The sequence below is a fragment of the Megascapheus bottae genome, chromosome 35, assembly GCF_031878675.1.
Source record: "Megascapheus bottae isolate mThoBot1 chromosome 35, mThoBot2.hap1, whole genome shotgun sequence".
Classification (NCBI taxonomy): Eukaryota; Metazoa; Chordata; class Mammalia; order Rodentia; family Geomyidae; genus Megascapheus; species Megascapheus bottae.
In genome coordinates, this window is record NC_143543.1 from 1167975 (window position 1) to 1183146 (window position 15172).

General features: G+C 44.5%; 1 protein-coding gene across 1 annotated transcript in view; it reads left to right on the plus strand.

Moving 5' to 3' along the window:
* Window positions 1-15172, plus strand: part of Pik3c2g (phosphatidylinositol-4-phosphate 3-kinase catalytic subunit type 2 gamma) — a 36886-nt gene that overhangs the window by 3532 nt on the left and 18182 nt on the right. The window contains exons 2-4 of the mRNA XM_090324543.1: window positions 12412-12592; window positions 13233-13340; window positions 14983-15075. Of these exons, the coding sequence (XP_090180669.1) occupies window positions 12412-12592; window positions 13233-13340; window positions 14983-15075 (382 nt within the window). The remainder of the gene's footprint in view (window positions 1-12411; window positions 12593-13232; window positions 13341-14982; window positions 15076-15172) is intronic.

Genomic DNA, 15172 nt, shown 5'->3' on the forward strand with positions numbered 1-15172 from the left:
TAAAGGAAATCGTTCCCTGTAGATCTTCAATGCAGTTGATTCTCTTTTGCAGACATTTCTTTTTTGGTAGATCCTTTTAGCAAGTGGCTATGTGGCTGTTTCTTAACCCTAAGTCTGAATTTTGCATTTTCTGGGAGCATAAGCAATGTTTTCTTCATTCAAAAGGTATATTTTAGGGGGCTGAAAGTTTGGCCCTAGGGGTAGAGTGCTCGCCTAGCATCCACCAAGACCCAGGTTTGATTCCTCGGTACCATATACATAGAAAAAGCCAGAAGTGGTGCTGTGGATCTAGCCCTGAGTTCAAGGCCCAGGACTGGCAAAAAAAAAAAAAGTATATTTTAGGAGTGGCCTAGGGGCAGAAGGGCAGCATAGAATTCCATTGTGTGTAAATACCACATCTTGTTGATCCACTCATCAACTGAGGGACATCTGGGTTGGTTCCATATCTTTGCTATGGTGAATAGTGCTGCAATGAACATTGTTGTGCTAGTGGGTTTAGTATGTCCTTGTTTCTGGGTGGTTGGGTAAATGCCAAGTAGTGGAATTGCTGGGTCATAGGGGAGCTCTATGTTTAGCCTTTTGAGGCACTGCCATACTGCTTTCCATAGTGGTTGCACGAGTTTGCACTCCCACCAATAATGCAGTAGTGATCCCTCCTGGCCACATCCCTTCCAGCATCTGTTGTCATTCGTTTTCCTGATCCTGGCCATTCTAACTGGAGTGAGGTGGAATCTTAGAGTTATTTGAATTTGCATTTCTTTTATGACCAGAGATGTTGAATATCTCTTTGTGTGTCTATTTAACCATTCTTGCTTCTTCCTTTGAGAATTCTCTCTTTAAGTCTTTAGGGAATTTTTTATTTTAGTTGCTCATTCTGGGGAGGCGATAATTTTTTTTTGAACCCTGACTGTATGTTAGATATGAGGCTCTTGTCTGGTACATAGCTGGTAAAAACAAAAAAAAAAATCTTCTTCCATTCTGTGAAATTTCTGCTTTATCTTGTTAGCTATGTCCTTCTTGCAGATAATTTTAATCTGTAGGGAAAAAAATAACCCAGAGGTCCAGAACATCAAATGCACCTGATTTTAGAAATTACAACATGCGAGGTCATGGGTAAATAAAGGTCACCACTGGTTTTTATAAATTCCCACTATCAACCTGTATATAGTAGGAAATCGTTTTCACTGGGGAAAAAATTGTTATACTAGTAAATAATAATATATAAGTTTATATAATAAATTATTATAAAATGTATTTATTTGAAAACATTCTGATCGCATACCTAGTTTAAAATAAATATTATTTACAAACATTTATGTAATTATTTTAAATAAAAGAAAGCCCCTCGGAAAATGTAGAAACAGCCCAAGAGGAAGTGCTTTCTCATCGGTGCCAGACTTTGTTCTCTTCTTTCCCCTCTTCTGTTCTTGACCGACATCTGGCATGCATCTAGGTGTGCAGGGACTGGAAGGGGACAGCCTGCAGCTTGCACACGCAGGCGTGTGCCGGGAGAGGGCGGGAGAGAGCTGTTGAGGGCCCCTCAAAGCTTTGCATGGTGACTGAACCGTGGCATAGAGTCTGAACCAGCGGGGCGGCAGAGCTCGCTGAGAGGAGACAGACAGCCTGCAGAACTCAGGGCTCCAGCAGCATGGAGGCCTAACCACGAGCTGGTGTGGTGTCTGCTGGACCAGACCCCGGGCATGGGCTGAAGGAAGACGGGTCCGTGGAGTCTGAAGTCTTAAGGAGACATTCAAGCGCTTGGCATTTCAGGACACAGGGGGTGGTTGTTGTTTAAGCTGCGAAGTCTGCTTTGAACTTTACCCTTTTTTAAAAAGGAAATTTTGTTTGTTTAGCCAGTCCTGGGACTTGAACCCAAGGCCTGAGCACTATTCCTGAGCCTCTTGTTACTCTATTATTATTATTATTATTATTACTATTATTATTATTATTATTGCCACTCCTGGGCCTTGAACTCAAGGCCTGAGCACTATCCCTGAGCCTCTCATTGCTGTATTATTATTATTATTATTATTTACTATTATTATTATTGCTATTATTATTGCCACTCCTGGGCCTTGAACTCAGGGCCTGGGTGCTGTCCCTGAGCCTCTTATTGCTCTATTATTACTATTAATAATTACTATTATTATTATTACTATTATTATTGCCACTCCTGGGCCTTGAACTCAGGGCCTGGGTGCTGTCCCTGAGCCTCTTATTGCTCTATTATTATTATTATTATTAATTACTATTATTATTACTATTATTATTGCTACTCCCAGGCCTTGAACTCAGGGCCTGGGTGCTGTCTCTGAGCCTCTTATTGCTCTATTATTATTATTATTATTAATTACTATTATTATTACTATTATTATTGCCACTCCTAGGCCTTGAACTCAGGGCCTGGATGCTGTCCCTGAGCCTATTATTATTGCTCTATTATTATTATTATTATTATTGCCACTGTCAGGCGATAAGGACAATGCGTCTTGATCCACGTCGCCCCTTCTCTCCTCCCCCCTGGCTCCCCTCCAACCACGTGGCGCCGTGGTCACCTAAGGACACTGACTATGACGGCTGTATTTTCTAAGCTTGGTTCTTATCTAGGATTTAGGAACAAGCTCTTCCAGTGGGGAGCTATGTGAAATGAAGCATGATAATAATAATTATTATTATTATTATAATAAGTCCACACCACACATGGTAACCTGAACTTACGAGCAGCCCTCTCACCATTGCTGTACAAATACGTCGCCCCTGACAGCTGATGTTCTCCAGCCGATAGGAAGTCAGAACAGTGAGCTTTGAACGGCCGTGGAGGCCTGCAGACGGGTTCACAGAGCAAGCAGGGCTCCCTCTCTCCCCCGCTGGCTCTCGCTCTCCCTCCCTCCCTCCTTTGCTTAAAGCCTGAACAGCTAAGAGCTTCAGTCCAATAAAGACAAATAATCCAGAATCGATAGACGGTATCGAGGCCTCCGTCCCTGCCTTTGAAGGACCAGCATATCGCTGCTAATTCACCATGATTTGTTTTTCTTTCTTTGCCCTTCCGTGAGTAACAGCGAAGACAATATTGCTTCACTCTTTTCCGAGGGCAAGATGGGGCTCTCGGGCCTTGAACACCCATCTGCTGGCTTCATCTTGCATCGAGTTTGTGTTTTTTTCAACATACTATATTAATATAATATATAACAACATTCTATGATATATTGCAAAGCCCCTTGACTTCCTAGGCTGTCCTTTCACAAGGGTGGAGAACCCACAGAGCCCCCAGAGCTGGGCGGCTCCTTTCCCAGTGGGCTGTGTCCTCAGACGCCTCTCCCGTTCTTCAAGCCTTAGCTGAAGTCGCCCTTCATAAAAGACAGGGCTTCAGATATGACCTATAGATGTAGACCTAGATAGAGATAGATAACTACACATTATATACGACACATACTATATATATGATATAACATTATATATCATGTTCTTATATACTATATTAATATATATACTATATAGTTAGGGATTATATTAATATAGTATATTATATAGTATGTAATGCTATTATATATTATATACTAAATTTATATTCTATATTATATGCTATGATATGATGTATGACATATCTTATATAGCATATCGTATAACAGAATACAGTATGTAAATATATCATATCGTATAGCATTTAATCTAGTATATGTAGTATGTATTGTAGGTTGTATACAATAGGGTACATATTATATATTCTACATATATAGTATTTATTTTTTAGAAAATAGAATATTTATCAACATGCATAATATACTGCAAAGAGGGCACTACCATCACCAGATAAATAAGCTACAAACTTCTTTAGTGCCCTTTGGGCAGAGTTATTTGGTGTGAGAGATTTGTCAGAAGGAGAAGGCTCATCTCATTCGCCAATGCCAGCCCAGACACGTCGTCATGTCCCCGAGCCACAGCCAGCACAAGACAGAAGCAAGCGCAAAGAGAACTGTTCCTGCTTCACAGCTTCCTTATAAGACCTATGCCCGGGAACTGCAAATGACCAATATTCCCCAGTGAAGAGAATGGAAACTCCAAAAGCCAGCAGCTTGAAGAGTAAGCCAGAGAACCCCACAGCCACCACGTGCAGGATAAGCCGCGAGGACGCCAGGCCTGGGAGCGAATCACTCACGCAGGACCTCAGAGGGGGCAGAAAAAAAGAATTCCACCCGTGCTGGTGACATGGGATTTGCCTTTATGGCGCCACAGAATTGAGCCACCCGTGATTGATTTGGGTTCTGAAAAATGTTGACAATAAACCTCCTTACTGGGATGCAAAAAAGATAAAGGCAGCCATCACGCGTTGCTCTCTTTCCACCTCTCGCTTCTGTTTGCACATTCTTAAAAATTCAAATGCAGCTGTAAACATGCAAGGCCTTCAGTCCACAGAATTGAAATTCTGCCCTGGGGACGGAATACCTGAAGGACATGAATTAGCCAAGTGAGATTTATATTGCAGTGGTTTGGCATCAGCTCGTTAAAAATCCATTCAGGGCTGGGCACGGTGGCTCCCGCCTTCACCCCAGCTCCTGAGATTGGAGGGTCGAGGTTCAAATCCAGACCAGGCAGGAAACTCCACGAGACTCTGATCTCCAGTGAACCACCAGAAAACCAGACGTGGAGCTGTGGCTCAAGTGGTAGAGCGCCAGCCTGGAGGGAAAGAAGCTCAGGGACAGCGCCCAGGCCCTGAGTTCAAGACCCAGAACTGACAATCATACATTTCATATATTTTATATTATATATGCAGTTTATATATCTTTATTCATATATTACATAGCATATACATTTATTATTTAAACTTAGAAATGTATGTATATCATATATAATTCATAATATATCATAGATCACCGAATATGTATTATATAATATAATACACATTGACTAGTATGTGTAAGATTATATTTAGTATGAGCTATATAATATACCTATTATACAGCATGTTTACAATATTATGTATAGTATGTACAGTATACAAACTCTACACTGTGTTTAGTATATACCATGTATGACATAATATACATTCTACATAATACAATATATACTGTAATATGATACATACACTATAATACTATATATTATCCATACTACAATATACAGTATATATTAAACGATATAATGCTACACAATCCCATATGTAGTATATCTATAGATGCTCTGTATTTTAGTATATAGTATATGTTATCATATGACAGGCTAGACATTTATGTCCCACACTATTTCATGAGAAATTTAATTATATGTATAATGAGACGTGAATCCACGGTGTGAATGCAGGTGGAAGCGTAGTTCCTTGGCTTGAATTCTCTGCTTCATTGTGGTAGAGCCTTTACCAGCCATGCAGAGAATAAAATCAAATATTCAAGCCAGATGTCCCCACGGGAAGAGCGGAGAGGGCGGGGTGGGGGGTGGGGGTGTGTCTCGGCGTGGGCTATGGGGGGTCCTAGGGTGGTTTTCCTGGGGGTCCCCCAATCTTCAAACAATCACAACCACAGACCCTGGTGGGAAGATGGCGCCCTGTGGAGGATAAGACGGCTGGACCCGCCTGCTCTTTCTCATCTCTGCTGTTTCCTGCCTGAGCCTTTGACAGGATAGCCTAAAAAGAAATTAAAAAATAGAAATTACCAAGGCCCACAGCAAGGAGTTTTATTGGAGGGGGGAGATGGTTATTTCCCTGAGTAACTGACATATCTAGGGTGTCTGGGGAGGGGCCAGGCCTCGGGTGCAAGGTCATCGTGAACAAAGCACCCTGAGCTGGACTTAGCACTTGTACTGACCAGTACCCTCTGAAATTCCTTCACGGGTGGTGATTGTGCACAGTCGTTTTGAAGCCACAGAACAGAACCACCTGTCAAGCTTTGTTTTATTCTTTTTAATTAAAACATACAGAGAGAGAGAGAGAGAGAGAGAGAGAGAGATTTCCTATTGAAATAATCTGCGTGAGTGAACACAGCTCAATTAGCTGGCAGAAATGCAAGTTTTAATGAGCATTCTCCGACCCAGCACCTGATTCGCATCTGGCTGGATATTCGGGGTCTAGAATCTTCCAGGCCAGGGTGGACACTTGGTTTTGGTTGTTTGTTGTTGTTGTTCTTCTTCTTTTTAATTCAATGTTATTGGAAGGTGGCGTATGGAGGGGTGACAGTTACGTAAGTCTGGTTACGGGTCCATTTTCTCCATGTCTTTCCCCTCCCCAAGTGAGAAGGAGACAGAAAATTGAAACAAAATAATAATACAGTAAAATTTAAATAAATACATAAAGTAACAATAAATAACAACAAAAAAATTTAAAATGAATGGGAAACAGTGACAGAAGGGAATAAACTAGAAAGGGGGGGAGAGATAACTGCAAATGGTACAATTTAAAAAAAAAACAACACCTAAGCCAGCCTGGGCAGGAAAGTCCAGGAGACTCTGATCCCCAGGGAGCCCCAGAAAAACCAGACGTGGAGCTGTGGTTCAAGTGGTAGAGCGCCAGCCTGGAGGGAAAGAAGCTCAGGGACAGCGCCCAGGCCCTGAGTTCAAGACCCAGGACTGACACAAGGATTGAGGAGGGACAGGAATTCCATGCTGAGAAAGCTTCTCGCGCTCCAGGACCCTGTGAAAATGAGGGAGTTTGGGGGGAGGTTTTTTTGGAGTTTTCGTTGTTGTTGGTTGGTTGGATTTTGTGTAAGCAGGTCCTGGGACTTGAACTCAGGGCCCAAGCACTGTCCTTGGACTTTCTCAAGGCTAGAGCTCTACCACGTGAGCCACAGCACCACTTCTGGCTTTTTTCTATGTATGTGGTACCGAGGAATTGAACCTGGGTCTTCATGCATGCTAGGCGAGCACTCTACTACTAGGCCACACTCCTGGCCCCATAGGCCTCTTCCTAAATTGAGGTTTTCTTTTTGTTTTTTCCTGGTCTGCAGAAATTCACTGTCTCTGCAGAATCTGCCTGCGTGCACAGCCCAGCTGATGGGAGAGTAAAACCCGCGTGGCCTGTGGTCAGCAGTGTTTCTGCAGCGTGGCCTTGGGCGGGTGTCATATCTGCTGTCTTCCTTGGGGGTTGTTTTTTGTAGAGAAGCCAAAAAAGCCTGGGTGGCTGAGGCTGGGAAAGGGAAAGGAGGCCACGGTCACGTTGCGTTGGCTTGCTTTGAAATCTTGGGTGGAACGTGTGCACGCGTGGAGGGTGAATGTTGACCGGAGAGAAAGCGTGTGTCTTGGACAGCTGCATTTCTGGCGCTGCCATTTCGTCTCCCCGATTGAATCGGCCTCGTGACAACACGGAATATTGGCCCATTCGCTTTACCCACAACAGGGTTGGTTTTCTGATCTCGGCAGAGAAGAAAGCAGGGCTGCAGCATTTACCCGGTTCACTCTTTCCAACATGTTTGGAAATGAGCTTTTTGGAGGGAGGGAGGGAGGGAGGGAGGGAGGGAGGGAGGGAGGGAGGTTGGTTGTCATTTATAACACCTGTTCTTTCAACCTAACATTGTACAAGAATGAAAACCAGTTCATCTACCAAGCATTAAAAAAAAAAAATCCAGTAATCACTAATCAGGATACATTGAATTTGTCTTTATTTAATTAGCGTTTATAGTCACTCTCATCCATATTTGATTACACGACCTGCTTCCTCCCAACGCCGTCAAATGTCACGGTCTGTCATTCGTTGTCACGCTCTGGCTCCCGTAACAAGATTTCATAACGTACGATGCAGATGTCACAGTTTGATTGGAAAGAATATTTACAGTACAGCCGATTGTGAAGGCAGATCTAAGGGATTTGAACTCCAAGGTAGAAAGGTCACAAATATTCTACCTATTACCTAAACATAAGCTAGTAATATAAAATAGCATAAATAGCTTAAATACACTTGTCTTTAAGTAGTCTTGAAATATTATTCCAATGTTATGTAAATATTATATAATATAAACCATTTAAAATATGATCTAAGCATTATTATCTTGACATACTAATTTATTATAATTAATCATGTACTGTGTGCTATTCATAACAATAATAATTGACTTTATGGGTATGAAGATATGTATTAATTGTGCATGAGCTGCTTTGGACACTGCTTCCTGTATACTGAGTTAGAATATAATGAATATATCTTGATATGTTAATAATATGCAAGCATGACTAATAATATAAGTGATGCCTAGATGGCAATAACTTACAATATTTTGATTAAAGTTCAAAATATTGCTTACATTATATCATATGTAGGACAGTGTATAAGATAATGTTCCATAGCTGGTCCACATTCTGTATCGTATAGTAATATAATCCTGTTATGCGCTGTTGTTACCACTCTGAAGACCCCAGGAAAACACAGGGGTTCACCAGCAGAAAGTGGACAGCCTGTCTAGGATGGGCAATTAAGTGGCTTAAATCACCACAGCGGGGAGTTGACTGTATCTCAGGTCTCTGTAATTAGGACATCTCCATTAAGTCTTAACTCTCCATCTTTCCAACAAGACCATCCTGGGTCTAGAAACTTCTAGGCCTTTGATCATCCGTGCAGATGGATGCGATTAGCTAATGAGATGAAAAGTCTTGCACGGGGAGGGCAGAGGCGAACTTTATTACCCAGTCAGCGCTAATTTGCTTTTGATGGAGCAGAAAAGCCCCTGCCCGGCTCCCCCTCCCTCCCTCCCTCCCTCTGCCTCTGTCTTCCTGGGTCCATTCGGTCTCTCGTCTCTCAAAGCTTTGCAGGCCGCATGAACGCACAAATGGCCTTTGCTTCTGGGCAATCAATTGCGTGAGTCTCATTAAGAGGAGAGCGGCTCCCTGGAAATGCTTCCACAGGCCTGGGATTGATTTCCACCATGGCTTGTTCATCAGCTGACCTTTGCAAAGCCAGGAGGCTATGTCCACGTGACCCAGGCCCTGAGTTCAAATCCTAGGACTGGCCCACAAAAAGAAAGAAGGAAAAAAAGGAAGGGAGGAGGGAAGAAAGGAAGGGAAGGAGGGAGGGAGGGAGGGGGAGTAAGTGGGCAACCAGTGGGCAAAAGTCCGACAACTATTTAATAGCTGCTTCGGCTTTTTGGTGACTCATTGAAGGTCAGAGTCTCATGGACTTTCCTTCCCAGGCTGGTCTTGAACCTTGATCCTCAGGTCTCAGCCTCCTGAGTAGCCAGGGTGACAGGCAGAGCCACCAGTGCCAGGTTTCCAAAAGCCAAACAAGACCAAAAGAGACTTGAGGGAAGGTTCTGCAATTTAAACAAACAAACCAACAAACTTGAAGCTACATTTACAGCGTTGAACCCCGTCTTCCCGGGGAGCGAGGTTTCTCGTGCACTTCTGTCTCTCTAGAATCCAGATCCAGATTCTGTGTCCTCTGCGAACTCGTCCACGCTCGGAGAGGAAGGAAATAATACCGAAAGAAACAACGCTTCTCCGGTGTCGCAGGACCTTTATGCCACAAGTGGAGGCCTGCATGGCTTGCCAAGAGGAAAAAAGAAAAAAAGGAAAAAAGTGACAGGATAAATGCTGCAGCACTGGAGACCTTCACACGCAGGGAGGCAGAGGGAAGAGGAGGCTCTCAGCAGAGGAAACACGAAGGCCTGAGGACTCTGTGCCACTGAACATGGAAAATAACATGGATGCAAATGACCTCCGGGACATGGAAACAAGACAGTCAGGGGTTTTTTTTCCCCTCATCTCCAAAGAAAAATGACTAACAATGCTCTTGCATATCTAAACCAGAACCGTGACCATATAAAAATCTTCCTTTTACCGCCTTCTTCCAATGCACTCGGCTCAGATGTCATTTTTTCCATGTCGTCCTATTGCAGGAATGGAGGTCCCGTGCATAGAAGAACCAGAGCTTTAATTGACATTAAAGCACCCATCGCTGTCCGGATGGAGAGATTAAAACGCACGCTACAATCTGAGCACGGATGCCTCCCGCCTGCCACCCCAGATCTCAGGAGGCTGAGATCTGAGGCTCCAGGTTCAAAGCCAGCCAGGACGGGAAAGTCTATGAGATTCTTATCTCAGAAAGAGCCAGAAGTGATTCTGTGGCTCAAGTGGTACAGCACTAACCTTAAGCAGAAAGAGGCTCAGGGAAAGCACCCAGGCCCTGAGTTCAAGCCCCAGGACCAGGAAAAATAAAAAGAAAGAAAGAAAGAAAATCAAACAAGTCAGAGAACACAGGCAAAGTCTGTATTTAGCTTCCAAAAGGAATTCGAATGAATGGCTCTAGCCAGCTTCAAGGGTATGAGGTCTTTCATGACAAGGCCCAAGAATGTTCCAGAAGGTTTTCTCAGAACATCAAACACAGCTCCAATATCTTCGGGATAAATAATCCCTGGGAGGGACAAACCAGCCTTTTTTTTTTGTTGTTAAGAGCTTTCACAGAAATAAATACGACCCGCTGGTTCTGCTTCTGTGTAAATGAAGGGAGACGCTGCCAGGCCAGCTGCGATGTGGAGCTGAGATTCCAGGAAAATTCAACATTTCAAAGCCAGCCTTGGCCTTTTACCCTTAGAAACCTGCCCCTCCGGCTGCCTTCAAACACTCAAAATTGTCCATGGCACAAGCTGATGAAATATCCAGCCTTTCCCAGGGGCCTGGGCAAGAACGAAAGACTCAGTGGCAAAGAGAAAAAAAAATAAAAATAAAATAATAATAAAAATATATATATATAGTTGGGTTGCTATTTTTAGGAAAACATTCAGAAAACAAAGGAACAGCCATGTTGTTAAAAATAAAAATTGTTCAGGAAACTTGATGAGAAAGATGCTTACTAAACTGCCCTTAAAGCAACTGTACATGTATCCCCCAAATAAATACATAAATAACGATGCACTAAAAGGAAAAGGAAAGTAGATAGATAGATAGATAGATAGATAGATAGATAGATAGACAGACAGATAGATGGACAGATGGATGGATGGATGGATGGATGGATGGATGGATGGATGGATGGATAGATAGAATGGATGGATGGATGGATGGACGGACGGACGGACGGACGGACGGACAGACAGACAGATAATAGGCCTTAGTCCAGGTTATCAAGGAGAAATGTTAAGGAAAGAAATATGCACATCAGTAAGAGTGTGGTTGTATTTTAACTCAAAAAGCAAGGCGGAGAGAAAGGGGCTTGATGCTGGATCCGATCTGTTGTTACCTCTTGTAGAAAAACGACCTCTAACGCTCTTTGTCACTATTTTACTAAGTCAGAGACCGTTCGTGAGTGGAGCGCTACAGAATTAAGGAGAAAGAAGAAAATGCGCAAAGGAATGAGAATGAGAACCGGCTCCCCCCCCCCCCCCCCCCGCCCCGCATGTTGATTCCTCACTCGTCAGGTTGCATTCTCTGTCAGATGGAAATTGATTGCTGCACACACACACACACACACACACACACACACACACACACACACACAGTAGCACTTGCCACCCTCCTATGCTGTGAAAATATCTACAGTGGACAAATCACAGATGAATCTGAGATGTGATGCATAGGATATTTCGGCTAAAGATGCTAAAAAAATTTCCAGCTCTATGTATCAGCTCTATCCATCCACCCACCCATCCACCCATCCATCCATCCATCCATCCATCCAACTATCCAACTATCCATCCATCCATCCACCCATCCACCCATCCATCCATCCATCCATCTACTCATCCACCCATCCATCCATCCATCCAACTATCCATCCATCCATCCACCTATCCACCCATCCACCTATCCATCCATCTACCCATCCACCCATCCATCCAACTATCTATCTATCTATCTATCCATCCATCCATCCATCCATCCATCCATCCATCCATCTACCCATCCACCCATCCATCCATCCATCCATCCACCCATCCACCCATCCACCCACCCACCCATCCATCCATCCATCCAACTATCCATCCATCCATCCCCCCATCCATCCATCTACCCATCCACCCATCCATCCAACTATCTATCTATCCATCCATCCATCCATCCATCCACCCATCCACCCATCCACCCACCCACCCATCCATCCATCCATCCATCCATCCACCCATCCACCCATCCATCCATCCATCTACCCATCCACCCACCCATCCATCCATCATCCATCCATCCATCCATCCATCTATCCATCTACCTATCCATGTATCCATCTATCCATCCATCTACCCACCCATCCATCTGTCCATCCATCCATCCATCCATCATCCATCCATCTGTCCATCCATCTGTATCTCCATCTGTCTGTCCATCCGTCCAACTGTCATTTATCCATCCATCCATCCATCTATCCATTGATCTATCCACCCAACCACTTATCTCTCTCTATCTAATCTATCAATCCATCCATCATGTAGATATCCACCCACCTAATAAAACTATCTATCTCTGTATGTATCCTTTACGAGAATTCCTTTTATCTCTCTCTTTCAGGTTGCTGAAGGATGCAATAAATGAGGCTTATTTTCAAAGCTGGTACCAGAAGCTGTTGGCTGCTTTCCAATTCTGTGTAGGAAAAGCCTTGAACGATGAGTTTTCCAAGGAGAGGAAGCTGGTCTATGTTCTGGGAGACATTGCGGAAAAAGTCAAGAGTGCCAGTGACCCTCGAAGACAGGTGTGTTAAGAAATCAATCTGAATGGAGTAGAAATGTGAGTGTGTGTGTGTGTGCAAATCTTCAGATCACTGAATTTTTAATGTCATAGCTTAGCTAACAAATTTCTTGGCTACACTTGATTACAAGACATTTAAATCAATTGCTTTAATCAGATTTTTTCACTTCCTTTCCTAATATTAATGAGAATGTCTATCAGCACAACACAACGTTTTTGATAAGAGCTATAAGAAACTCGTAGAGGGAACTTGATATAAAAGGACCACAGTTCAAGCCCTGCACCTGACAAAGAATTTTCTTTGTCCTGGGCCTTGAATTCAGGGCCTGGGCGCTCTCCCTGAGCTTCTTTCCCTCCAGGCGTGGAGCTGTGGTTCATGTAGTAGAGCGCCAGCCTGGAGTGAAACAAGCAAATAACTAAGGACAGAGCCCAGGCCTGGAGTTGAAGCCTCAAGACTAGCACAAGTTTGTTTTTTTAAGAGGATATTTAATCAATACAAGAAAAGAATAATTTGCAGGTGGAATCAAGTTCCTGACAGGTTTTGTTTTTTTAATTGTCAAGATGACCTACGGGGGGATTGCAGCCGGCTCGTGAGTACACTTCTTTTTGAACCGTTTCTTAGTATACCTTTATTTCCTTTACAGGAAGTCCTAGAGGAAGAGATGGGCAAATTAGAAGAATTATTTCAAGATATAAAGACTTGTCATTTGCCTCTGAGCCCTGCCCTGTGCATCAGAGGAATCGACCGCCAGGTAAGTCAACTGACGAAACATAGACGGATTTCTTAGTCTCATGCATATATGCAAATAGATATCTATGCATATACATATGTGTGTTGTTTGTTTGCTTGTTTGTTTCCACGTCTGGTTTTCTGGTGGTTCACTGGAGATCAGAGTCTCCTGGCCTTTCCTGCCCGGGCTGGCTTTGAACCTGGGATCCTCAGATGTCAGTCTCCTGAGGAGCTGGGGTGACGGACGGGAGCCAAGAGCACCCGGCTATATGTTTTCATATGAACTATTTCTTATGTTAGAAATCGTGTTCTGCGAACAGCCTCGCCCTTGAAATGATAAAAGCCAACCTGATGGATGGAAGAAAGGATTGTATCTGACAAAGGCTTCCGGGGAGAGTTGTGTGGACGTGTCGATTAAGACACGAGTCCTTTGCTTTCCGCCTCGGACCTGGTGGTCGGGGATAGAACCAGGCTGTGTGGATATCATGTTGTACCACGCTGGCAAATGGATAGCGTCAGAGCTTGTTCCTCTTCTAGTTATTTTTTCTTATTGATTGAATACTTCTTCCTGACCACTCCAGTGGGCCTGCAAACTCTCCAATGATCACGAGGAAAAATAAACGGAGTAGAAGGAAACCAGCCAGCGTGGAAACACTGAAAAATGCAAAAGCAACCAGCGAGGAGACGGAAGGTGAAGAGGAAAAACCCTCCGCACGGTTATTTAGAAAGCAAAATGACGGTGAATGAAAGAGAAGGAACTGGGTGCCTGCGACTCACGTCTGAAATCTCAGGAGGCTGAGATCTGAGGATCACAGGTTCAAAGCCAGCCCGGGCAGGAAAGTCCAGGAGACTCTGATTTCCAAGGAACCACCAGAAAACCAGACGTGGAGCTGTGGTTCAAGTGGTAGAGCACCAGCCTTGAGAAAGCCTAAGGATAGTGCCCAGGCCCCGAGTTCAAGGCCCAGGATTGGCAAAGAAAAGAAGAGAAAACAATAGCTGCAGTTGAATATTCATACTCTGCCCGAAGAAAGCTGGCTCCTCAGTTTTCAGGATGCAATCGTTCTCTTTTATCCACGAGGATGACATTCCAGAATCCCCGGGCCACGCATCATCGCAGAGACCGCGCCACGCTCTGCAGCCTGACCGCGTCTTCTGTCCTCCATCTCCCATCAAGGCGCCGGGACAGATGAAGAATATTGATAAACACTAATAAAATACCCTCCGTCTTCGTGCACGGGTCAGGCCCCTCACGAGCTGCCTGCTAGCTAAGTGTCGATGCGTGGAGGCTCTGCTGGTTCACCGGAGATGAGTCCCCCGGGGCCGGGAGCGTGGCCTAGTGGTAGAGTGCAAGCCTAGCATGCGGGAAGACCTGGGTTCGAATCCTCAGTATCACAGACACAGGAAAAGCCAGCCGTGGAGCGCAAGTGGTAGACCAGCAAGCAGCCTTGGGCAAAAGCAGCTCAGGGACAGCGTCCGGGCCCTGAGTTCAAGACCCAGGAGGTCTGGCACAAAAATAAACTTCATTTATTCCACAAACTTCATTCCCACGTGTGCTGTGGTCGCTCACGGAACCAGTTCGAGCCGGGGTGGAGACGCGGGCGGGGGTTGTGTCTTCGCCTCGTGTGCATCAGTGTTTTACCTCTTCTCTTGCACACCCGATGCAGGCGTGTTCCTATTTCACCTCGCACGCCACCCCACTGGAGATCTCGGTCGTCAACGCCAATCCAATGGGCAAAAACACCAGCGTGATCTTCAAGGTACGGGGGCCCCTCTCCACCACCCATCCAGACCTCCACCAGCCCACCGCCCCGCGGCAAAGCCCGCCCGGCCCACCCAGCTGCTTCACATCCTGGC